The sequence below is a fragment of the Daphnia carinata genome, chromosome 5 (genome assembly GCF_022539665.2).
Source record: "Daphnia carinata strain CSIRO-1 chromosome 5, CSIRO_AGI_Dcar_HiC_V3, whole genome shotgun sequence".
In the NCBI taxonomy this organism is placed as follows: domain Eukaryota; kingdom Metazoa; phylum Arthropoda; class Branchiopoda; order Diplostraca; family Daphniidae; genus Daphnia; species Daphnia carinata.
In genome coordinates this window covers 4111522-4136126 of record NC_081335.1, presented here as the reverse complement: position 1 = coordinate 4136126, position 24605 = coordinate 4111522, and the positions used below count along the sequence as shown (strand labels likewise).

The following is a 24605-nucleotide window of genomic DNA, read 5'->3' as shown; positions in this document are numbered from 1 at the left end:
ATGTCCCCCCAAACAACACGTAAGACGGATGGACGTCATTAACATTTTTGGCTACGATATTTTTAGTAATCGATTTGTTTTATTTCGTGAATCAAAAGCATCAAGTTTGCGAAGATAAAACATGAACGTGAATAAAGAGAGGACGCGCCCAAATGGACATGGTGTTCCACGCCTTTTTTTAACATTTGGCGAAGGCTTCGGGAGGGGGAGGATGCACGCCATCCAATCGTGTTGGAACTGCTCTGAATTGGCATGCCAGCAAAATTTTGATCTCCAAATCAAATTCCATCAAAAAATGTAAGTACGTTTGAAAATAGTGTTGAATTCAGTTGGTGTTTTGCAAAAGGGCGGCGAAAATATGTTGATTGGATTGGCCTTTTTGCCATCCCCGTTTTTTTTTTTTTTTGGAAAGCCCGTTTCGTTTTCTTGTCGCACGAAAAATGATTGGACTGAGTAGTTTGTTGATTGCAAAAAAGAGGCCAAAACATGCACAGACAAGCAGTTATGCAAAGACCGCTATTCAAACTGTGTGTATGTGTAGAAGCAAAGAGCAGTCTAGACCATCGCCGCGTTTTTAGTGTTCCAGCATTCCATCGTCACCGAAGGATCGTTTTTTTTCCCGCGTTCAACGTGAGTTACCGGCCACCGCTAGAGGGCACGCGCGTGCAACATTCGAAAGCGTCACAAGGAGATTTATAGGTTTCGCTTTGACACCTATTTTTTGATTGCGCCGTAAATGTCATCAACAATTCCTAAAGCCTTTAAAAAAAAAAATTATATCAAATCCTCTTCGTATCACCAGGAGGGGGGGGGGGGGACTTTGTCTATGGTTGGATTGGCGGAACATGGCAAAAACAAATTGGAAAGTCAAGCAATTGTTGTTGTGTGCCAAACTAGCCATAAATAAAGAGCTGGCCCTTGTCTATTGAGCGTGTACGCATATAAACGCTATAAGAATGTTTTCTTTTTTTTTTTTTTAAGGGGTTGGGTGTGTGTGTGTGTGTGTGTGTGTGTATGTATGTATGTAACAAGAAGAAGTATTGGAAGATAATAAAGAAGCGAAGAGGACCCCGCGCGCTCTCGTTGTGTCGACGGCAGAACGAAAATATCCACCAACCCGAACGGCTGATTCTCTCTCTCTCTGGTCGGGGGCTTGTGGCGCCTGCCAGCAGCCCGGGCTAAACATAGAAGTGCGTGCCCAAGTTCCCCCCACTGGCCGGCATACGTTCAACAGTGTTCGCTTAGCACCGGTGCCCTAATGGTTGTGTTGCATTTCGTCAACGACTTTTGACTGCAATTCTTTAAGTTTAAACGCATCTGCAAGACAACAACGCCCCGTCCTGGTTATTGTGGGGTGCAAGTTGTTTGAATTGATTTCGAAGATAGTGCGCGCAATTTTTCTATTTCAGCCATTTGTTTAAAAAAAACATTTTTTTTTTTCGAGGTTCCAGTGAAGTGTTACGTTGGCTGTTTAACTTTGGGACGATTAGAAATCATCTTCCAGACGTAATGGATTGACGTGCCGAATTTAGGATGTAGTCGGAAGGTACGAAACATAGCCCTGACAAAGAAAATTGTTTTTGACTGGATACTAAGATTCACGCAGGAAAAAAAGGTTGAGGCGGGATTGGTGCACGGGGTATTTTGTTGCGCCATCTGTGGAACATTACGGCCTTTCGTTGCGCAATTCTGATCGAGATCAACATTCGCTTTTTAAACGAAACGCTAATTTTCCTAGTTTTAAAAGGCAATCGAAATGTTCAACGATGCGCACATGTACGTCTTTTCATTGTCGAATTAGATTTTGTATTTTGGTAGAAATTAGTTTGATTCGATTAGCCAATGCCTTTGGATACAAAGCGTAACAAGTCCTATTTGAAAACGAATTTATCGAGCGTCGTTTAGCCGTCCAAGATCCTCCCTCTCGTCATTTACGATATCGTCTAGTGGTTGTTAACACGTCACTAATTAATAGCCGTTTACTAACTCAAGAGTCCACCATAACTCGTTTTTTTTTTTTAATAGATTGAAAGTCGACACACACCATCGTCATTTAATGCATTCCTTATCTAAACTGATTTTCTTTTTTAATGTTGCAATTCCTGATGTCGGCTGATTGGCAAAGGCGTGTTAGCCGAAGAAACGCGTTTCTGATACGAAAGGTTGCAGCACCGAAAAAAAGCAAGGGGCCCAAGGATATAAATAAAAATGCCTAAAGTGGCCGATCCGCTGTGTCCGTTGGGTTTCCATCCGCAAGTACGGTGGCCTACCCGGTGCAAGCGATGCTTTCGGTAATAAATAACCCCAAATTTCAAACGATAAGTGTTTTTTTTTTTTTTTTTTTTTTTTTTTTTTCAAATTTCCTATTAAACCCAATTTTGTTTTGTTTTGTTTTAGCGAATACAAGGAGCATTCGAATTCCACGAATCGCAAAGAGAGTGGAGAATCCCCTTCTAGCTCAATACGTAGAGAAGACCGTTCTGGCTCCGTGGACAGCCTCGACGATTCAAAGTTGGACAAGTACACATTATGTTCCACGTGTTCCAAATTGCAAAAAAAAAAAAAACATTTTTTTTTTTTTGGAGTGTTTCATTTTTGCGTTTTTTTAATTGAAGTATGCCGACACCTGTTGTCCCCGTCCGCTCGCGAGAATCGGTAGCTTTAAGCCGCAGGAACACAACGGAAATCCCGCTACTGAGAGAAGTAATGAACATGTTACATAAGAGTGAACTGATGTTTATCTTCTTATCGTTTTTATTTGTTTTTTTTTTTTTTTTTTTGTTTTTAAGGAAGCGCTAGGTGATGCCAGAGGCTCTAAAAATGAAAAAGAATCGGAAAAATCCAAAGATTACGGCAGTATTTATTCGTCGATTTCCGGATCAGCGTTTTCTAGGTAAGTGTAACAACATTTGACTTGTTTATATAAGTTCTTATTATTTTGTTTTATTTTGTTTTTTTTTTTTAGATTAACTAAACACAGATCTTCGGCAACTCTCCAAGATGCTTCAGGAAGTGGCGCCATGGCGAAAGGTAGCGGCGAGTTCGAGTCCAGCCGGCGGGGAAGCTCAGGCGATGAAAGCGAAAAACTTCGAAAGAAGCGCGTTCAGATTCATTCGTTGAAAGAAGTGCCAAGCGATACCAACTACAACAGCCCAGATGTTCAGTTTATCTTGGAGGTTAAACGTTCCAATATTAAGGTTTCAACAACGAATCAATGCTGCCATCTGTTGCCGCTAATTCCAATTATGATTGAATGATTTGTTTAGTCTCGCGGATCGGATGATGATGCCAGTAGCTTTGCTGGAACTGATATCACCGAAACCACAGAGACGACAGAAACCACTCTAGTAGAAACAAATTTCGACGAACTTCAGGTGCGCCACAACAAATTATTTCCTATGTTAATTTCATTAAATAATGAATGTCCCGCAAGACTTAAAAATCGATTCTCGTTGCATTCCAGGATCAAGTGAATAGCATGAAAAAAGAAATCGACAAATACAGGGCAAGATGCGAGCGTCTGGAACGGGAGAAGGACGAACTGTCAAACAAGAAATTCCGTAGTGTAAACGGCGGCACCGGATCTGAGAGCATGCGACTCCAGCAGAGGATCCGCGAATTGGAAGCCAGCAACGAAGACCTGATGGACGATAAGCGATCGGCCGAACTGCGTGTCACCGAGCTGGAACGTGAGTTGGAGTCTCGCCCTTCATCAGCACAGACGCACAAGGTTTGAATATTCTCGGCCAGCCTGTTAGACGGAAATGAAATGGTTTAACACACGCTTCCGAATTGCATTCCACATTTCCAGGCTATGGAAGAAATACGTGCCAAATCGGCTGCGGCGGAGGCTCTCATCGAAGAACTCATGGAGGAGAACGAAGAACTTAAAAAAGATATGAGGCAAATGGTGGACGAAATGGACGAACTGCAAGATAATTTCAGGTAAATGGACATTTTCATAGACAGAATTTTTAGAGACTTGAATATTTTCGATTGAAACGAAATAAGAGAGGACCAGGCGGATGAATACCGAGATTTGAAGAAAGACCTGGAACAGACGGCGAAAAATTGTCGCATCCTGCAGTTCAAGTTGCGGAAGGCAGAACGCCGAATGGAACAAATGGAGACGGACAAACACGAACTTGAATTACAGAATCAGGAGCTGCGTAATGGCAGCAATCCTGCGGCCACGAGTTCCGTTCCGGGTAAAGGACAGGACAGGATTTCGCAGCTGGAACAGGAACTGAATCAGACCCGAGACCAACTTGTCCAATCTCAAAGAGAAGTTCAAAAACTGCAATCGCAAATTCGAGCTGGAGGCAAAGATGCACCGCTGTCAGGACCTGTGCTTAGCAAAAGCAGAAGTTTGGAGGTTCAGCTTTTGATCATAAATAGGTTGAATGAATTTTCTTTTTCAAACATGGAATTTTGCTTTAAAACAGGGAACGAATGGCGCATTGTCAAAATCAACAGAAGACGTTTCTCAGCTTCAAAGAGATCTCCAAGATTCACACGAAAGAGAAGCAGATCTTCGTGAACAGCTCAAATTCGCTGAAGAGGAGGTAAACGTTGATAATTTATTCACATTTTATTTGCATTTGCCAAATGAATTTTGCCAAACACAGGCGCAGTCGTTGCGTAAGAAGCTGAGTCGTGTCGAAGAAGAGAACGAATCTTTGGTTATGCAATTGAAAAAAATGGCAATGAAGAAAGGTAAAATGCCGTGTTTTGAATTCGAAAAATTCACACCTCTATATCTTTTTAAATTTTAAAATGTAATATAAGGTAGTAGAAGAAACACACCGGACAGTTCAGTCGATAAGGACGAAGGAATTTCAGGGGATGTTGATGACCTTAGCCTTTCTGAACTTCGGCTGCAATTAGAATTGAACGAACAGGTTACTTGAACTTTTTTTTCTACAAATTTAAACGTTCCACGAAATGTCAAAAAACATGAAACTTTAGGAAACTGCTGTGTTGAGACGTAAAATGGAAGACATTGAAGGTGAAAACGATCGGTTGAGTAAAGAAGTTTTGGAGCTCCAAGAGCAAGTCAGATCCAAATCAACGGCATCCACCGAGAAAGCAGGTGACGCCCGTTCGCAGCCTACCAAACCCACTTCCGAAGAATTGAATAAACTCAAAACTGAGCTGATGGAAAAGGACAAAGAAATCGAACATTTGAACGAAGCGCTGACGCAAGCTGAGAAAAACAAGGGCAAAGTGGTGGTGCAGAGAAGTCGATCTCTCGAGTCCAGTGAATCTGCTTTAGATTTGAAGGTGATTTAATTTTGCAATTAACCAGAAAGAAATGAGTTTCTTATGAAACATTGTCGCAGAGGCAACTGCAACTCGTCGAGCAAGAGGCAGGAATTTTGCGTTCCAAAACGGCAGAGCTGGAAACAGAGAACGAGAAGATGACGGCCGAAAATCGTCGACTGCATCTGCGTGTCTCTCGCAAAGCTCCGCCAACAGATGCGGAAAAGTTGCTTTTAGATAAGCTGGAATTGGAAGAACGCATTCAAGCCATGGAGAAGAAACTCACCGAAGCCGTGAACCACAAACCACACATTGAGCTGGAGAAATCACCGCGATTGGGCCGTGCCAGTGATCGTGGAACGCGATTATCGACGGCATCCATAACGCCAGAGTCGAGTGTTCTCAAACGGGAGAAGGAGATCCTGGAACGCGACCTCAAAAGCAAAGAAGAACAGATCAATTCACTGACTCTTCGGCTGCAGCACATGGAAAAGGAAAATGAGAATCTTCATCATCGAATGGAGACCAGAATGGCCGCTGTCAAACGGACCCCCAAAAAACCTAACGATACAATGACTAAAATCCAGCTCAAAGTTCGTCCAATTGCACTTTTTTTTTTAACCTACAGCTTACATCGTTTTTAACTTCAACTTAATTCTAATTAACCCTTTGGATTTCTTGCCCGACAGAAAATGGTGGAAGAATTGGAAACCGAATTCACTGATTTGCTAGCAAAGACTGGTGCTGGCCAACCCTTACCTTCTGACACTAAAAAGATTGCCGAATTAAGCAAAAATCTGAAGGAAGAACGTGAACAAAGGGATAACCTGCAACACGAAAAGAAAAAATTGGAAGAAAAAATCACTAAATTAGAAGCAGAAATGAAGAAAGCGAATAGTAACAGTTCAGGTGAGGTTAACACTATCATGTTTTTATTCAACTATGTCTAACTATGTCACACACACACACACACACATACAAAACAAAATCAGCCAACCAAATTTTGCAAGAAAAATGCGATAAACTGGAAAAAGAAAAAGCAGAGATGACAGCCAAAATGCAATCGGGAGATTTCGTTGATCTCGATACGCTTCACCAGGTCAAGCAAGAAAAACATAAATTACAAAAAGAGGTACATGCGCAATTTCAACGATGTCTATTGATCAAAGTTTTAAACGTCTAATCAAACCTTATGGACATTATAGTTAACGGAAAGAGATAACCGCCTTTCCGAGTTGGAGAAGAAGGTCAAGGAGTCTGAAGACAAAAACAGAAAAATGGAAAGAGCTTTGAAAGACAACAACGAACGTATCGCAGATGTGGAACGAGAGGTAATGTTTTTAACGTAAAACACTTCAGAAGCAACACCTCTTAACTTTCAATTGTCAAGTGAATCTTCTTTTGACTGACTTCTTTCTTTTATTCTTCCTTCACTTGGCTACGTCTTTGTCTTCCTTCTGTCACCCCCAACTCGTCCCTGTCGTTGACGTGAGTAGATGGAAGAAGAGCGAGCAAAAGCACGGCAAGCTGAATCGTCGCATAAAGAACTGTCGCTCAATTGGCTGAAAGAACGCGATGAGCTGAAGAAACAGGCCAACGATTTGCGAATTAAGATGGACGAGTTGGAATCCTCTATCGTGGTTAAAGACAAGAGGATCAAAGATCTGGTGCATCCCTTTTATTTTCTCTCTTTCCCTTCTGCCTCACGATCCCTAGAGATAAAGCAGGTTGATATCGGTTCAAACGCTAACGATTCATTCTTTGTTCGAAGGATGCAAGTCTAAAAGATGAAGTCAAGAAAGCTGTCGACGCTGCGTTAAAGAAGAGTGAACGTGAAATTAAACTGGCCAAAGAAGGAACAGTCAATTTCAAAACGAAAGCCGAAGATTTGGAGCAAAAATTGACGAGGGTAACATGAGTATTTTGCTTCTATATAAAAAGTGATGTTCGTGAGTAATTTGGCTAATCTGTTGAAACAGGCCGAGATGGACAAGAAGGGACTGAACGAAAGAATTCAGCGTCTGGAAGCAGATTGGCGCAAAGAACGTGACCAGTTGATAGGTCGGGCAACAGACTTGGAAGTCGAAATAAAGGTGACGTCAGCTACGCCAGCCTGCCAAGTGATTTGCAGTTTCTGGACTAACGATTTTGTTTTCGTCTTCTACGGTAATTTACGACAGGCGGAGCGCAAAAAGAAAGATCGAGTGGAGAAAGAGTACGAAGGCGAGATGCGTGAAAAGGATGACGAAGTCATGGGATTGCGGGAGCGTGTTAAAAGGACAGAGATAGAGCTAAAAGCAGCTCTTGAAAGATTTGAAGAACTTAAAAATCAAGATACCCGTTCAAGAGGTTGTCTTTCATCAGATGCCGCTATAACATTCGTTTTATTTATTCATTTTTGTTCTTCTACTTAGAACTGGAACTTGAACTTGAAAAAGAACATCAAGAGTACGAAGATTTAACAGCCAAATACGACCTGCTCGAAGAAGATTATTTAGTGATCAAAGCCAAACTTGTCATGGACAAACAAAACATCGAGAGGTATTTCTTTTTCTTCGCCAAAAATTGCACAACGGCTCTCATTTGTGTATTACGTTAGGGAGTATCTTTCTCTTAAAAAAGAACATGACACCGTCGAAGGAGAATTGCGGACCCTGAGAGAGACATTCAACCTGCGCCAAGACACGTGGATTAAGGAGAAACTAGATATGCAGGTAATTCAAAATTGCTGTTTTTATCTTGTTGCATTTGATTAGAAAAAAAATAATACGCACACAAAATGTGACATTATAGGAAAAGGTCAAAGAGCTGGAAGAAAAGGAACTGCGGCACTCGGGAGAAAATTGGTATATTGAAAGAAGTCGATTGAAGGACATTATCGATGAAAAGAATCAACAACTGGAGAAGATAAAGCGCGATGAGGAAATGCACAGGGACCATATAGACAACATTCGAAGAGAGGTTGTTGATACTGTTCTTAATTTTAAAATATTCCTGCCTTTCAATAATTTATGATTTATTAAGAACGATGAGCTGCGAAGGAAACTTGAAGATTTTGATAAAGTAACGAAAATTCAGAGAAGCATGACGTACGATTCGTCGGAGCACGATCGCGAAATTCGTGAACTTAGGAATAGGTAAGCAAACGCACAGAAACTATTTTCGGTATACGTGATTACCCATAATATTTTTTCGTAATAAAGGTTGGCTCAGGAAGAGAAAGCCCATCGGTCTGAGTTAACACATGCAAAGATGCGCAGCGACAATAAAGTTGCACTGTTGCAAGAAGAAACTCAAGCTACTCAAATGCAACTAGAAAAAGCCAGGCGCGAAAGAGATACCTTCAGGTAAATAAACTCATAAACCCTCTCTCAAACCTTATTTAATCATCGTGCTTTTTCTATCAATAGAGAAATGCTTGATGGTGCACAACGCATGATTTCTGAATTAAAATCTGATCCCAGCAAGAAAGCGAAGTCTGGATCAGATGCCGCTCGTTCTCGTGAGGTAAAATCGATGAATGTCTTCCATTGTAAGCTGAGATACGAGACACACTTCTTCTTATTAACCGAATAGATGGAAGATAACTTGACTCGCATCGAAGAATTCCACGCCCAAATTACAAGTCTGGAGGATGAACTGAATGAAGCGCGTTCAGAAACTTCGCGTATCAAGACAGAATACATCAATGAAAAATCGGCTAAAGAGATCAAAATTTCCGAGCTCCAAACTAAAATTAATGAAGTAACTAATTATTACTATGATTTACGTGCGTTAGAGATTGTTTCATTATCGTTTATTAGCTTGAAGAAGACAGAATCATGGCGATGGGACGAAGCCGTATTACAGGCACTCGAACTCGGCTGGAACTTGCTTGGCAGAAAGAGCGAGAAGAACAACAGCGTTTAATTCAAGAGTCATCTACTTTGGCTCGGGATCTGCGACAGACGTTACTTGAAGTACTATAAACCAAAAGCCGTACCGTTTTATTGTTTCACGTACTACTAAGAAATTCGTGTTTTTTAGGTCGAGAAAGAACGCGATCGCGAACGCCTTGAATCACGACGTCGATTGGAACAGCAGAAGAGAGCGAACGAAGAAGAACAAGTCGAAATCCGCAAAAAGGTGACCGAACTGCAAAGTGACTTGCTGGAGCTGCGTGACGCGCACGCCAAACTGCGTACGTCGTGCGAAAAATTACGTCGCGATAAAGAACGGGTAGAGAAGGAACGAGACGATACGAAAAAGAGCATCGTTGATTCACGCAAAGCTGACGCGGACACCGAACGACGTGTAAGCCAACTTGTCGTAGAAGTTCAGAAAATGAAGGACTTGTGCCCATTGGTCATGGGTGAATCCCTGACTGGTGAATTGCCAACCGGTGCAAAAAAAGGTTAGTTCCAAATAAATGTTAATGTTTTGGCCTATTTTGTGATTAAAAGATGTTTAGAAAAAGACGTGCGTCAAGAGAAAATACGCGAGGAGTTTGTCGCCACGCTTAAGCTGATCAACAAATTCAGTGAAGATGTGAAAAAACTTCAACAACGAGAAAGTGATGACAGCAGTAAACGAACTACAATGTTTAGAAGGTAGAACGTTTCGCAAACAGTCATTTTTAGCAAATTATTAACAAGGGAGTTAAGTAAAAGTTTCGTTTTTTACCCCTCAGAGCAATGTCGAACGCACCTGGTGACATGGGATCGACCTCGACTTCAAATAATACTGGAGAGAGCATTACTCCTGCGCCTTCCATAACAAAACGCGCCCCAGTTTACCGTCGTGCCTTGTCCTTGGAGCAAAGCCAAAGTTTGAAAGACATTGAGGTGCGAAAATGTTTTAAATATCAAACAGTTTCTAGTTATGATCGACAGATATTATTTGTAGACCACATCTTCTAGTTCATATACTTCCAATAGCTACATGGATGATGAACCACCATACGCATCATATCGCAGCCGGACAGTTGATCGCGACTTAAGTCTTGACAGGTAACCGTACTGCTTGCCTTATAAATAAACCACTAAAAGAGCATATTGTAACATTCATTTTCACGCAGACAATCCACAGACTCTACCCGCAGCGAATCTGCAGTTCTTGCTACTCCAGAAACTAAGAAAAAGAGAAGTCTAATGGGAAAAATAAAACAACTCACGAAATCACGTAGCATTGAAGATACGGGCACGGCCAATCAGCTGGTGAACGCAGGAATACAGGTACTTTTAATTAAAAAGGTAAAATAAACATTTATAACGTTACCACATTTCTCAGGCTCTCATACCGAGTGTTTCCGTGGCACCCAGTGGCTCAGATCTAAGTTTGGATAAGGACCCAGATCGGAAGAAGGAAAAGAAAACTGTCAAAGATAAACTCACTGGAATGTTTAAAAAGGGTTCGTCTTCTCGGACTAGCAGGTTAGGTTAAAAGGCAATCGAGAATCATCGTTTACTTTCGCTGAGGTCTACGTTACATTTACAGCATGGAGAGATCAGATTCCACTGAAAGCCGAGACAGGTACACCCCAGCTAAAGATTCGCTGAGTGTGAGCGTTAGCGACAGACCGCTGCAGCGACCCCCTAGTCTTACCAATTTGTCTGCACCTGGATCAAGTAGAGGAACCACCCCCCTTTCGGTAAGAAAGTGATATATTTTAAAAATTGGTCAAATTAAAGCATAAAATTAAACTAACAGTCAAGTCGTGCAACACCATCTCGAAGTGGTATGCTGCGCAACCAAAGCTCGGTAGAAACTGATGTGTGATCTTGACATCAGCCTGGCTTTCGAAAGTGACAGTTGGTCCACGCAACATTTGCGGGAGTCGAGGAATCACCAGAGAAAATGTTTTTCGTTGTAATTCATCAACACAATACATTCATTTAAAAACCAGTCAGTTAACGGGGCCGATGTTGATGCATTTGACTCATTTCATTTGTAGCTTAAGTAATGTAATTTTGCATTGTATTCATGAACAAGAATGACTCATGGTGAATGGTTTTACAACACGAATGATAATTGGTATGCGCTGCCTCCGTTAAAATTGTTTAAGCTTTCCAGTTAAATAAATTTGAAACACTTTTGTTTGTCATGTGGTATCCGTGTTTTAAATAGAACTGAATCTACTCGGAACTGCGCATTGAGCAGCGGCATATAGCCTTACACCTGTTCATGCAAAATTTAGTCTTTTTAGGTATCTTCATTTTTTGGACAGGCCATTGTAAGACTTTACCTTTACAAAAAAGTTTATACATTTATGCCTCTCTTGAAAATGCGTCTCATCTTCAGAGAGCGATACAGGGCATCCCGGGCAACGAAAGGTCCAACGGGATGTTACCTACATGGCATTTCAGATTGCGGATAACATTTAAAATTCGTGTTCCGTTGAGATACGATCACTCTTACCTTGACTGGGGGTTGTCTGGTGATGTGTGAAACTAAGAAATTCATGGCTATATCTTCGCAGTTCATGAACTCATCCACTTTATCTCTAATAGCCTGTGGCATAACGAGACTATAGAGATAATTGTAGTACTTGTGGTAGAAGGCTGCACCTATTAGTGTAGGACGAAAAGTTAATTTTTTTTTGTTTGACGTTGCCTTACACGAATTAAGACAAACCTGTTAAAATCATGGACAGCTCGCACGAGTAGTTGGAATTGTATGCCCAGTTTTTGTGTTCTAAATCCCAAGCATGAAACCGGCCGGGAAAACCCACCACTTTGTCACGCTGCTCACGCCATACTCTAGAGGGTTTGGAAGAAGAATTAGTACCATATCAAAATGGAAATGCTTAGCCAATGGAACGAATTGCTATACCTGAATCCAAAAATGATTTCATCATGTCTCAAATGGGCATCATCGTCCACCGATAAAACAGCTTCAGTTTCGATCACGTCGTACGGTAAAAATCGATTATTTAGGCTGTTTTTCAAGGTGCGGATAACCTAAAAGGTGATGATACGTAATTCACTTATTTCTAGTTTATTTTTTTTTAATAGGCAGCCTGTAAATATTTACATGAACTTCGACACCGATTTCTGGCCATTTGAGGTCGGGAGACGGTGGTCGAGGAGAGTTCCAAACGACCACAACTTTATGGAGGTACGGAAGTCCATTCAAGCGGGCAACGGATTCTATCAGCACCTAAAAACACACAGAGAAGAGTCATTAATATGGAATAATCATTTATATGGCGATTCGGATAAATACTTGTTCTCGTTCGTATGTGAGAATGACGATGGTGAACTGCTCGCGTGGTAAATTACCACCGAGGTTCTCGCTGAACTCTTTGCCAGAACCACCACTTCCCCCAGCGATGGGGCGAAATCCAAGACCCGATCCTGCATAGCAGTAGTTTGGGTAACAAAAAATGTTATGAAAAAGAACGAACATGAGTTGTTTTTGATTACCAAGAAATTTTGCGTCTGATGGCATCACGGGATCGTACGGTGTTTGCGGAAACAGATGAAAAGGGTGAGTCCATGTATTCCACATTTCGTATCCCTAAAGAACAGTGCAATAAGATAATGCTGTAATTCCATCTTATAAAAGTATTATACAAATTTACATGCAGAAGCGAAAAGGTCAGATTGCGCTGAAATTTCGGCGATGGATAGGCTGGCTCTATGGGTCCCAGATTTTCGTCTAGGTCTCCATTGATATCTTGGATGGCAGCTTCGGTCTTCAAAGGCTGAAATTGAATGAAGAAAAGGTTTTAAACATTTTTACAGCCTATTTTGATTTTGGTATCTATAACGAAAATATCAATCTTACCACAAAAGATTCGTTGAAGACAGAAGGGGATGGCTCATCGAGAATAGCTGGTGGTGGTATGCCAATTCTGTGGCGGAAAACGGCTATAACGCTATCAACAATGCTTTGAATAGAACCGAAGTATTTTTCCCACAAAACACGACCTTGTCGGCGCATAGCTAGAATATCACGGTCTGTCACAGCTCGAGCATAGAAATGCAATTCCGGTAATCTCGAAGTAGGTAGCTTGATAAGTGCACGATTCCAATCAATTACGTCCTCATACGGTAGGAGAAATTTGGCATTGTGATTTCCAACCATTATTGGTATTGATCCGTACTTTAAAGCTTCGTAAAGTCTCAGCTGAACAGCTAGTGACGTAAGATCAGTTGGAGGTAGCGGAATTAGAACAAATGTCGACTGTTGCAAAACGGCAGATCTTGTCTGGATGGTGCCGCACAAGGAACTATCCGATTCGTTCTTAGGGTGAAAACACTGAAATTCGAAGTAAAACTCATCGCTAGTACTAGATGCTGTTAGCTGCTCTAACGTTTTTTGGACTTCAGAGGAACTTTGCAGGTGGCCACTGTAAGATAGTAGGTATCGCCGCCTGGCAGGTGTTAGAGATGGCAAGTCGTACCAAACATCACTTCCCGGAGGTCCAAGTAACGGGGGAACGAGCAGGTCGAAGTGGGGGCGGTATGTGTGAAACACTGACTGAACAATCATGGCTCTTCCGAAAGTAGAGTTTTCATTGACAGCATGAGAAATCAAAGACGGCATTTCTTTTGGAAAGAAGCCAATGTTAAAAATAATGTGATTGCGACCATCGCCAGCCCAGTGGGATAAATTTTGTAGATTTTTTCGTAATTCTGATTCTGGAGATGAGTTGACATAAATAAAAAGACAGGCTTCTTGAGAATTAGAAGTTATATGGGGATTGTAGTTAAAAGTTTGAGATAGGGAAGCTGAAATTCTTTCTTCATATCCTTCTCCATTGAATGGATAAATGTAGACAGGAAAATTAGATATAAGGGAGCATCTTGAGAAATCAACACAAGAAAAGATGCTGCAATTTGATTCAGCCTCCATAGTTGGCATGGGAAGAATGTCATACAAAGGATTTGGCTCTAATTTTGCAGGTAGCCTAAGTTCAGGTTGATTTCTTTCAAGAATTTCCAGATGAGCTACTTCTGCTTGACTAATGGAAAGTTTGATACGATCAAGTTCCACAACTTTCCTTCCAGCTTCATTTTTCAGTTCTTCTATTTTCATTCCTAAGGAAGAGATTTCAGCTTGCAATTTCTGACGTTTAGCTTCCAAATCTCTGAGCTCATTGTTGACAGACATCTTTATTCTCAACATTTCTTCAATACGCACTTTCACTTCACTTGCTTTGGCTGAACCAAGATCATCTGGGAGGTCAAGTTTGTTTCTTGAATGGAATGATTCTGATTGTTCACTTCCAACACTAGACAAGTAATAGTGAGTAACAATGGGGATGATGACTAGAACTATCAGTATACAAAAAATTATACGAGACAGCCGAACAGTTGACAGCCAGTGACAAAAACCTCCGTCTCGATTTCTTTTCTGATACGGAAGACCCGATAGGATCGGACGAAATTCGAAAGTTTCCATACTTCTTGATGACTCTACGGAAAACCAGCTTCTAATGTGCTTTAATTTAGTTGAACCATGTTCGAAGTCCTCAAAATATGGGAATTACAATCTTGTGTTGTTTTTACAAAAAGTATTACCACTGATCAGTGTAAATCAAAGAGGTCTCTTCTAGCTAACGTCGCGGTCTTAGAAAAATTAAATTACATGGTCAGTTTAATTTATAGTTCCACAGTTAATGCAAATAACAGGTGAAAAAAATTATACGGTGCTCCAATTAATTTCTAAATCATAAACAAAATAACATACAATTTAATTAAACAACTGAATAGAAAACTCAGACAACGTTACAACTAAGGCACGCCCTGATTTCCCGAGGTACGGCTTATTACGGAACCTACTGGCGCGACACCTTTTCTGCGGTCGCTAGATGGCTTATTTTTTGGAGTCTCCAGCTGATGGCTGCTGGTTACCTTCTCCAGTACTGTTTCATTCGTTACCGTAATCTAAGAAAATGGTTTGTTAAGAACTGAAAGTTGTAGGAAAGAAAATCACCATGGAATACTCAAATAGAAGGTAAATATCTTAAGCAACTTGCTGGAGTAGATGTTCGAATAGAAATTCTAGAAATTTTATGCAACGAAATGAGTATTTCTCACTGTTACATCGGGAAGCCACGCTTTGTTGTAGTCATTAGTGTAGGCTATCGAGACGCATACGGGATAATTTTGATTACGCTGCTAACTTCAACGTACAAGAGCCTTATCTTGCAGTTGCAGTAAAAAAACAGAAGAAAAAATAATAGCTCATCCTAGCACCATGGAATCAAATTCAGAAATTTTTTGAACTTCTCTAAACCGATTAATGGCCTTTTTTCACCCAAATTGTATCAAAGCAATGGCTGTTACTAAGTAGTCTGAGCTCCTGCAAGATAATGGTTGCTAAACCAGGTGGAGAACAGATTTCTTTTCCAGAGGGGCAAAGGTTAAATATTAGTTGATTTTTAGTTAGTCTTTGGATTTGGACAATCCCATGCCACTTCTAATATTGTGTTTTCTATTTGGTAAGGTAAACGTTGATTATCAACCAAAAGTCAGTGGAAATAGTATATTGGATGGAGTATATGCAATTCTAACAATCTTGGAGATCCATTTTGTCATCTGTAAATGTCGATAATTCATGTACCTGAAAAGATAATTACAGGTTTATTTTAATTTTTCAGGTTATCTATATAATTAACATTTATTTATAGAAATATTCAGGAATATAAAAAACATTTAGTAGACACCATTGATTTTGTATTGGTACTTGAGCCAGTATGGAACTTAATTGCGCCTGGTCGGACATGAATGATCCAAAAGGTACTTTTGATTAATCTCATAAAACACATAAAGCATTGTTATTGACTTTTTTAGTCTGAAGATGATAGTAACCTGATAAGCTATCTGTTGATGAAAATCTACTTGACATAGCTTAATGAACAAGTATCCTAACATTTATTGGAATCTTTGCGGAAGAAAATACTGCCAAAGAGATAATCTAGGTAAAATGAAAGGGGTTATTAAAAAAAAAAAATTCAACAAATCATAAAATATGTTTTGGATAAGAGACTGACGAAAAAGTTCCATATGGAAATTTTGAAATTCGTGAAACCAACTCCTGGATAAATCCAATCAGCTAAGCAAATGGAGAACTATCTACGAAAAGGTCGTTAATCCAGGAAGTGAGTTGAATGACAATCAAACATTTGTAACAGTAGCACAAAACGCTAATGGAACATGGCCCCGAAAGAAGCGATATTCAAAACCGTGGCCTTGGACGTACTATTTACAATGGTAACTCCACCTGCTACAATTCCCACTAAGTCTTCACCCTACGCTCTTAACGATATCTTCTAAATGCGGCGTAATTTTTTCTTTTTAGCCTACAAATTTCTTTTTGTTAACTGTCAACACAACACTGATTTAATTACCAAGTTTTACTCGTTTGATTTTGTGTTTGTGGTGATATTAACAATCTTATACCCTTTTCCTTCCCATAGTAGTTTATTCTAGCAAATAACACAGTTATTTTTTAGATTTAAAAAAACTTTTATTTTGCATTTGGGGTTAACTTCAAATGCTAATGTAGAATTTGTTAGTTGTTCTTGGTTACAAGAATTGCATAATAACGGATTCGAATTTCGTTCCGGAGCATGTTTTGATCTTCTTGGTTCGCTTCCTTTTTCTTCTATGTTAAATTGCTATAGGTTTGAGACATTGCAGCTTAATGAATTTACCTCCTGTTAAGAACCAATTTAGTCATAACAGGATAATGCTTTGGACTTTGGAGATCTACGTCGCACTTTCGTGGTTGCAAAGTAAGCAGTAGTCGAGTTATTTGATCCAATTGTTGTGTGGGGTCTACTTCTTACGAGTTCTACATGAAAGTTTGGAAATTCCTAAAAACAATTCCTCTCTGGATAAATTCAAACAACCAACTAAATGGAGAATTATCTATGGAAAAGCCGTCAATGCAGGAAATGAGTTGAATGATGATCAAACATTTGTGACAGTAGTGCAAAACCCTAATGGAACATGGCCACAAAAGAAGTGATATTTAAAACTGTGGCCTTGGACGTACTATTTACAATGGGAACTCCACAAGCTACAATTCCCACTAAGTCTTTCACCGAATGCTGTAAACCATACCTTCTAAATACGACGTAATTTTTTCGTTTTAGCCTACGAATTTCTTTTTCTGGACTGTCAATGACACTGATTTACTTACCGAGTTTTACTCGTTTGATTTTTTGCTAGTGTTGATATTAACAATCTTATACACCTTTTCTTCCCCTACTAAACTACTAACAAATAACATAAAATTTTATTTTTTAGGTTAACAATACTTGTATTTTGCAATTGGGGTTAACTTCAAATGCTAATGTAGAATTTGTAAGTTGTTATTGGTTACAAGAATTGTATAATAACGGATTCGAATTTCGTTCCGGAGCATGTTTTGATCTTCTTGGTTCGCCTCGTTTTTCTTCTATGTTAAATTGCTATGGGTTTGAGACGATGCAGTCTAATGAATTTATCTCCTGTTTAGAACCAATTTAGTCATAATAGGAGAATGATTTGGACTTTGAAGATCTACTTGCGCTTTGCATGACTGCAAAGTAAGCAGCGGTCAAATCATTTGATCCGGTTGTTGTGTGAGGTAACAGAACTTTGGTAAACATAGAAAAAAGGCAAAACAGCAATTGATATCGAATTTACAGGAGCCAAAAGCAAAATGAAATTGGGACGTCACAGGATACAAAGGGATGTATACTATAAGCAGCACTTCAGTTGAATCAAGTGATGGAAAACGAGTAGCTGCTACCCTCATTTGTCCGATTTTACCCTTTACTAGACATCATTTTTTGGTCGGCGATCTTGGCAGAGGAGATTCATGGCTTCGTCAAAATCGCCGTTTTTAGGTAAGTAGCACTCGAAATTCGATGAATCTGCTTGAACAGGAACTATTTTCAGGCTACGGTAGGTATCTTGACGAATATATAGCCTTTTTTGCCTTTTTGTTTTTAGCCTCAAGAAAGGAAAGGGTGGTATTCCAAAGTCATAAAGTAATGGATGGATAAATCTGCACGGGTATGTGTGATTACTGGATGTCAGAAAATCCGCCAGAGTCGTGAGAAGATAATAAAGCATAATTCCCAAGACTCATTGGGATGCTTACCGGGCAGTGACACACGGCGATTTATTTCAGTACTTGTGACTTTAAAGTAGTCGAGCCACCTTTTAACTTTGACATGTTCTTGTTGTCATGTTTGTGTGACCGAGCTAAGATGAAGTCTCTCGGTCAGAATCTGCTTACAGCCAGTCTTAGTTAAGGATGTACGATGACAATATCGCACACTTGAATTTTAGTTTCCATCTTCGAGAAAGAGGAAAGGGTGGAATTTCAACGTAGTAACGTAAATTCCCGCGCAGACAGAACACGGGTGCATGCAATTACCCGTTGTCAGAACTTCCCAGAGTCGAGGGAAGATGACAAAACATCATTCCAAAGACTCACATGGACGCTGACTGGGCAGTCACACGCACGGCGCTCTACATTACTACTCATGACTAAAAAGTCAAGCCAAAGGATTTACTACTAAGACCGCTTACAGCCAGTCTTAGTTAACGATGTATGATGACAATATCGCACACTTGAATTTTGGTTTCCGTCTTCGAGAAAGAGGAAAGGGTGGAATTTCAACGGAGTAACGTAAATTCCCGCGCAGACAGAACAACACGGGTGCATGCAATTACCCGATGTCAGAACTTCCCAGAGTCGAGGGAAGATGACAAAACATCATTCCAAAGACTCACATAGACGCTGACTGGGCAGTCACACGCACGGCGCTTTACATTACTACTCGTGACTTAAAAGTCAAGCCAAAGGATTTAAGAAAGATTGCGAGGTGTTTTGTGTGCAACGTTGACCTGCACATCTGGCTGTTAACGTAGAGTTAGAAATCCGTTAACAATATTTCTCTTGATGGGCCAGTCGAACCGATGTCATGTCGAGCCATTTATCGTATTTGCGCCGCGAATGGCTATTAGATATGACTTCGTAGCCATATTTAATCGTTTTGAAAATAGCTTCATGTTTTTTCTGGTCGGGCGAGTCTCGATGCTTGTCGGGATGATGGATTCTCGATTTTGCATAATATGCCGACTTAACCTCGCTCGTTCCAGCGTTCCGCTCGACTCCCAAGAGTTTGTAGTAATCAGGTCCGACTACATCTACATCCTTTTCAGCTCGCTTTTCCAATTCTTCGATTCTTCGTTGTAATTGCTCGATATGCCTATCCCGGTTTTCGAGCAATTTTGCGTGAAAGTCGCGCATTCGGCCAATGGTTTCATGATTGGCGATCAGTTCATCAAAATAAGCATTTGAGGTCGCTTTTTGTTTATGCAGCGCCTCTTCCAGAAGGCGGTTTGCCGTCTCCATCTCCAAAAGTTTCTTCTTACACTCTTCCAGATTCTTGGCTAGGTGTTCAGCCTCCGTGCGCGCTGAATCGGCGTTCTTGCGAAAGCCTCGCAGTTTTATTTGAAAATTGTAAAAAGTCTCGGAATACTTAGCCGCGTATTGGGCTTTCGCCTCCTCTGATGCCGAATGTAAACGGGCTTGATGTTCCGTCTGAAGTTGGTTGCGTAACTCTGCCATTGCGGATTCGTAATGGACACGTTGTTTGTCCATGTCGAGCTGGTGTTGCTTGACCATCCTTTGTTCGAAAACCTTGTTCTCCGACTCAATGTCGTTCAGCTGTTTGGCATGTAACGCCATCGTACGCTCCATCTTAGCTTGTTGCTGGCCTTGCTCTACTTTTCGTTGATTCTCCTTATCAGCTAATTCCTTTTCCAGGCGAGAGATACGTTCTTCATAACTCATTCGACGACTCTTGAGGTTCCGGATTTCCTTCTGCATTAGACCGATCTTGTTTGCACCTTGATGCTTAGAAAAGATGATGTCTTTCATTTCTTCCTCAGTCCGCCGGAGATCACAATCCTTCCTCTTTAACTCGTTTTGCAACTCGATGTTTTGCCTGGTGAGTTCCTCACGCGCAGCGCTGGCCACCATAGCTTCCAACTTCATGTTGTCGATGATATCGGTCAGTTGTTTGTTATCCGAAACAGCCACATGCCTCTCTTCCATCAGGTCAGCAAGCTGAACCTTCAGCGCTCTTTCCAACACACATTCCAACTCTTGGTTCCCAGCAGGTAGATGAATCAGTTCTTCAGATTGATCTAGCGAGCCACACGGTGCATAAGTAATCGCCACAGGGGCCGATTCGGCGACACCTTTTTCAGAATTTCCTTGAAAAATGGATTGCCACTGGTAAACGAAACAGGGTAACATAGCGAAAAAAGGCATTTTCAAAAAAGTTGAAATCACTTGGAATCACTTGAAGTCAATTGGTATCACTTGAAATCGCTTGGAAGTTCTGAAAATGCAGATATTTTTGCAGAATCAAAGCTGCAGCTATGTGCTTGCAGCCAGAGTACACCGCTTGGCATTTTCCGTTTTCGTACTTTTCACATCTGTTTTTTTTTACAGTGAACTAAACTGATGCCAATCAAAGAAATTAATATTTTAAAAACATGGTTCAGTGAAAAAAATATCAATTGCATCAAAATAAACGTGCGAAAATAGTAGAAGTAAAGTTTGCATGCAATACCGCCATAAGGCGATTACGCGTCATTATGCGGGAACTATTGTTGCAGTTGGCGTGGCCTATGTGAAAGTTGCAACACAAACACGAAAGATCGATATACCACAAATCTGGCAAAACAAAAATTAACTTTTTTCTAATCTAATCCTGTCTGCATAATTTTATTGTCTATCGCGACTTGCTTGCCCTTTCATTAAGCCCAGATCAGGTGGATATTTTGACACAGGTTGCATTATTGCAGATTGCATGATCATAATCATTCATAAAAGTCAGCTAGTTATCAACAGTTCTGAATTTTATACCTTGTAATTTACAGTAGCACCTCGGCAGAATGCAGACGATCCTTTACCATTGTGTATGCTGTATGTAGTCTGTTCGCCAAACGAGACGTTTCCTCGTTCAAATACTTAAACTTGGGGAAACTAGATTGTGATAATTCGTTCGAAAACGTTCGATGGCTAGGATGAAATTTACCGTGAGGTCACCGACTTCTACGTAGCCCCAGGAATGTGCATCAGTCTTCTTCTGTCCTGCTGTCAATGACGTTTTACAAATGCATGGTTTATCATATTTCGTCATGTGTTGATTTTTCTCTAGAGTATTCAAACTTGCAGATGTATTTTAAACACCACATGTGATCTTCGGTAGCTGTATCCATAGAGGCTAGTAAAAAAACAGTTCAACCTGACCCATAGGTTTTCTATGCTGCATCTCAGAGGTAAATAAACATTGTGTTAGTTAGTCAAAATATCAAAGTAAGCATGGTTGGCTTTCAATTGCATGTATTTACATTATAGGTTTTTTTTGGAACTGCCCCTTTCCCACGCTAAGTTTGTGTACTGCATACCAAAGGACCTGAATGAAATTGAGTGTTATACAAGGTAAGTAAATTTAGCAGTGAATTTCTTCAATATTTCCTGTCTTGTGCCTTATAAATTTCTCCATTTGCTGCTCATTCAGTGATCCTAATATTCATCCAGGACAGAATTGAAAAGTAGCTCTGTTGAAAAGCAATTTTTTCACATAATAGTTGGGTATGTGATGAGACTTTCATCTATTAGGTTAAATTTTAAAAAGCTGTTGATTAGTTCATAGTCAATGGTTGATGCATCACTTTGTCTTTAGGTTTAAATAATGGTGAGCTGGTGTCTCATCTAGGAAAATATTTGATACCTTTTTTACAGGCAAAGTGTAAAGGTATAGCACACTTTCGATTCCCGTTACACTCCATGCAAGGCAACATACAAGATCCCCCCATCTTACCTCGAGGATGTGGTTTTTGTCAAAAGAAGAAAAAATACCGCAAAATATCTCTGGCACACATTACGACCGAATGAAGAGGTGCCAGCTGGCTAGAGTTTATCCCCCGTATACCACAGGTATCACATCGTGCCCATAATCTAAAAAGAACTTTTCTGTTGCATAGTCTGTACATATGGAGTTTTCAAAAGACTTATAAAATTTGCACTTCTTTTCTAGCATACAATAGCACTCCGGATCGGACAAGAAGTCTGAAATGTTACAATGAGGACACGTTAAATTTCCACACGAGCCATAATTACCTACCGGAAATAATTGCCTCAGCTGATTAACGTAAGGCTCTCGCAAACTTAGTGCAGACAAAATGATATCATCCAGACGACCTGCTTGGTTTTGTTGGTGGCAAAGTTCTTTGCTGAAGGAAAGTCAGTTATTTCAATGACATGTTTTTGTTTTTTCCAAGGGGTTTCAGAGCTGTCGCGCCCGGATCAATACGTCCGTAAAGAAATTGAATGTCTATAAGTTCATAACTCATGGTCCAGTTGAACAAGTGTCCCATCGTAGAGACGTCGACCGTATCCACCGAGTTGAAATATTCTTGAGTAGAAAGCCGAGCACGTTACTCGACGTCTAAGGAAATTTAATCGAACAAAAAATACTTCTAGGTACGTTACTCTTTTATATACTCTTGCTTGTTTAGGATAATTTTTTATGTCTGATGGAACTTTAGATGAGAATAGTAGCATTATGGTAGCGTGGAGAGCCAAACCCATCACACCAGAGTACGCAACTAGTCGTGAAATCATTGTCGTTTGGAATGATATCACTTTCGTGATCGTCCCGTGTGATACACAAGAAGATAAGCTTTTTTTTTGCCCTATCACAGTTGGCCTGGGCACTCAAAATACGCCGTGCCCATATCGCTGCTAATAGCAGAACGGTGATTGGCCTGGCGGATTAGATACAATACCTCTTCCGTGTGGCGGATGTCGACAGCAATGATCCCGAAATGGGTTCTAGGTACATTTATCTGATTTTTCATGATTTCAAGAAAGTAGCAGATGTGAATTCAGTTCGAGCTGAATTAAAAGGAGCATGTTGAGGCACGGTACAGAATAACAAACATTGGCAAGGAAGGTGGTCTAGGCGTTGAGAATCTCCGTCATTCTGGAATGATTGCTGGAGAATCTTCACTGCCCTACGCCGTATATCCAATTTTTAACTTTATTTTTATTGTTTAATTAGGGCAATTTCCTTGGTGTCATGCCGAACCATTGGCTGTGTTGCGTATCTTTTCAGAACAGGCACGTGTCCTCCAGATTGAAAATTCGCACATCATTTTTGACAGGGGGTACAGTGGTCCTAACAGACACAACTTGGTGGCATTCAGAATTTATACAATAACGGTGGTTTCTCATCTTACGGATGCCCACGACTTGGAAGGCATCAAAATTATTTTGCGTTGGCTGTCGTACATCCCAAATGCTAGGGTTCGCCTCTCCCTATCAATCCGATTTACGATTTCAGTGAACGTGAAATTAAGTATGTGCCAACCAAAGCGCCTTACGATCTTCGATGGCTCCTATCTAGAAGGTAAATAGTTCGGTCAATTACCATTACAGTTAGGTTTGGAATGAGCCTTCATTTCTGTATTTTTCCCTGCAGGCAAAACCCCGTTGCATCCGGACGAATGGGAATATGGTTTCTTTGAGCGAGGATCATTTGATGAGATTAGGGCTACTTGGGTGCAAACTGTCATTTGTGGCATGGCAAGATTAGATGGTATCATTGTAGGAGTTGTTGCCATCGAGACGCGCATGGTAGAACTAATTGTGCCTGTTGATTCCGCCAACCTTGATTCTGAAGCCAAAGTGATCTCACAAGCTGGACAGGTAAATAAACTGGTTGATGAACCGAACAAAATAGTAACTTCATATTCTTTGACGATAACAATAGATCTGGTTCCCTGATTCCGCCTATAAGACGGTTCAAATTAGTCTAGATTTTAGCCGTGAAGACTTGCCATTGATCATTTTTACCGATTGGCGTGGTTTTTCGGGAGGAAGGAAGGAAAGCGATGAGCAGGTAAATTTTAATTATGAATTTTCAGTTCTGGAGGCTAGTGGTTAACGGATTCGATTCGTCAAAAGGTGGTTAAATTCGGCGCATATATTGTGGGCGCATTACGTGAATGTAAACAACCCGTAATGGTCTAAATCCCACCATTTCCCGAGCTTCGAAGGGGAGCCTGGGTCATCATTGACCCAACTATGAACGAATCGTACTTGGAAATGTATGTGGATCCAGAATCGCGCGCAGGCGTTTTATGGACCGGAGGACGTAGTCAAAGCCAAGTTCAAACTCAAATACTTGCTCAAGACTAGTGCATGCATTGATCTAGTCATCCATGAACTGCGCGAAAAACTGTCCAAGCCGGAATTGTGCCGAGCAGACAAAAAAGAAGCCTTGAGCAGCAACTAAATCAACGTGAAGATTTACTAGCCTCAATGCATGG

At 40.6% G+C, this 24605-nt stretch overlaps 4 protein-coding genes across 6 annotated transcripts; 2 read left to right on the top strand and 2 right to left on the bottom strand.

Annotated features, from left to right (window-relative positions):
- Positions 1–1300: 1300 nt before the first annotated feature.
- LOC130695819 (trichohyalin-like) lies at positions 1301–11145 on the top strand. 3 transcript variants are annotated; one of them, XM_057518876.2, is made up of 38 exons: positions 1301–1546; positions 2126–2291; positions 2398–2511; positions 2616–2703; positions 2790–2893; positions 2966–3197; positions 3267–3374; positions 3464–3730; positions 3812–3945; positions 4012–4375; positions 4446–4565; positions 4629–4716; positions 4789–4901; positions 4969–5283; positions 5343–5855; positions 5952–6171; positions 6255–6394; positions 6468–6593; positions 6759–6929; positions 7034–7171; positions 7242–7355; positions 7443–7611; positions 7677–7803; positions 7862–7976; positions 8056–8223; positions 8287–8399; positions 8466–8609; positions 8673–8769; positions 8839–9006; positions 9066–9221; positions 9289–9655; positions 9713–9851; positions 9932–10085; positions 10147–10250; positions 10319–10475; positions 10531–10673; positions 10738–10891; positions 10951–11145. In XM_057518876.2, the coding sequence occupies exons 2-38, from the start codon at positions 2209–2211 to the stop codon at positions 11017–11019; spliced, it is 6096 nt and encodes a 2031-aa protein (XP_057374859.1). In that variant the 5' UTR covers positions 1301–1546; positions 2126–2208; the 3' UTR covers positions 11020–11145. The 3 variants fall into 3 exon arrangements, with proteins under 3 accessions (XP_057374859.1, XP_057374858.1, XP_059351454.1); XM_057518875.2 differs by having other exon boundaries at positions 2398–2520; XM_059495471.1 differs by lacking the exon at positions 6759–6929 and having other exon boundaries at positions 2398–2520.
- Positions 11146–11203: 58 nt separating this feature from the next.
- LOC130695821 (exostosin-3-like) lies at positions 11204–14953 on the bottom strand. The gene is made up of 10 exons (XM_057518879.2): positions 13030–14953; positions 12824–12946; positions 12666–12759; positions 12466–12596; positions 12274–12399; positions 12073–12200; positions 11875–11999; positions 11659–11807; positions 11486–11590; positions 11204–11418 (listed from the first exon to the last, which is right to left on the bottom strand). Exons 1-10 carry the CDS (start codon positions 14647–14649, stop codon positions 11413–11415), a joined length of 2607 nt encoding a protein of 868 aa, XP_057374862.2. The 5' UTR covers positions 14650–14953; the 3' UTR covers positions 11204–11412.
- Positions 14954–19134: 4181 nt separating this feature from the next.
- LOC130697063 (repetitive organellar protein-like) lies at positions 19135–20532 on the bottom strand. Its single transcript, XM_057520173.1, has one exon. The coding sequence runs from the start codon at positions 20530–20532 to the stop codon at positions 19135–19137; it is 1398 nt and encodes a 465-aa protein (XP_057376156.1).
- Positions 20533–23483: 2951 nt separating this feature from the next.
- LOC130697064 (acetyl-CoA carboxylase 1-like) lies at positions 23484–24605 on the top strand. Its single transcript, XM_059495495.1, has 4 exons — positions 23484–23683; positions 23756–23982; positions 24047–24175; positions 24241–24605. Exons 1-4 carry the CDS (start codon positions 23635–23637, stop codon positions 24304–24306), a joined length of 471 nt encoding a protein of 156 aa, XP_059351478.1. The 5' UTR covers positions 23484–23634; the 3' UTR covers positions 24307–24605.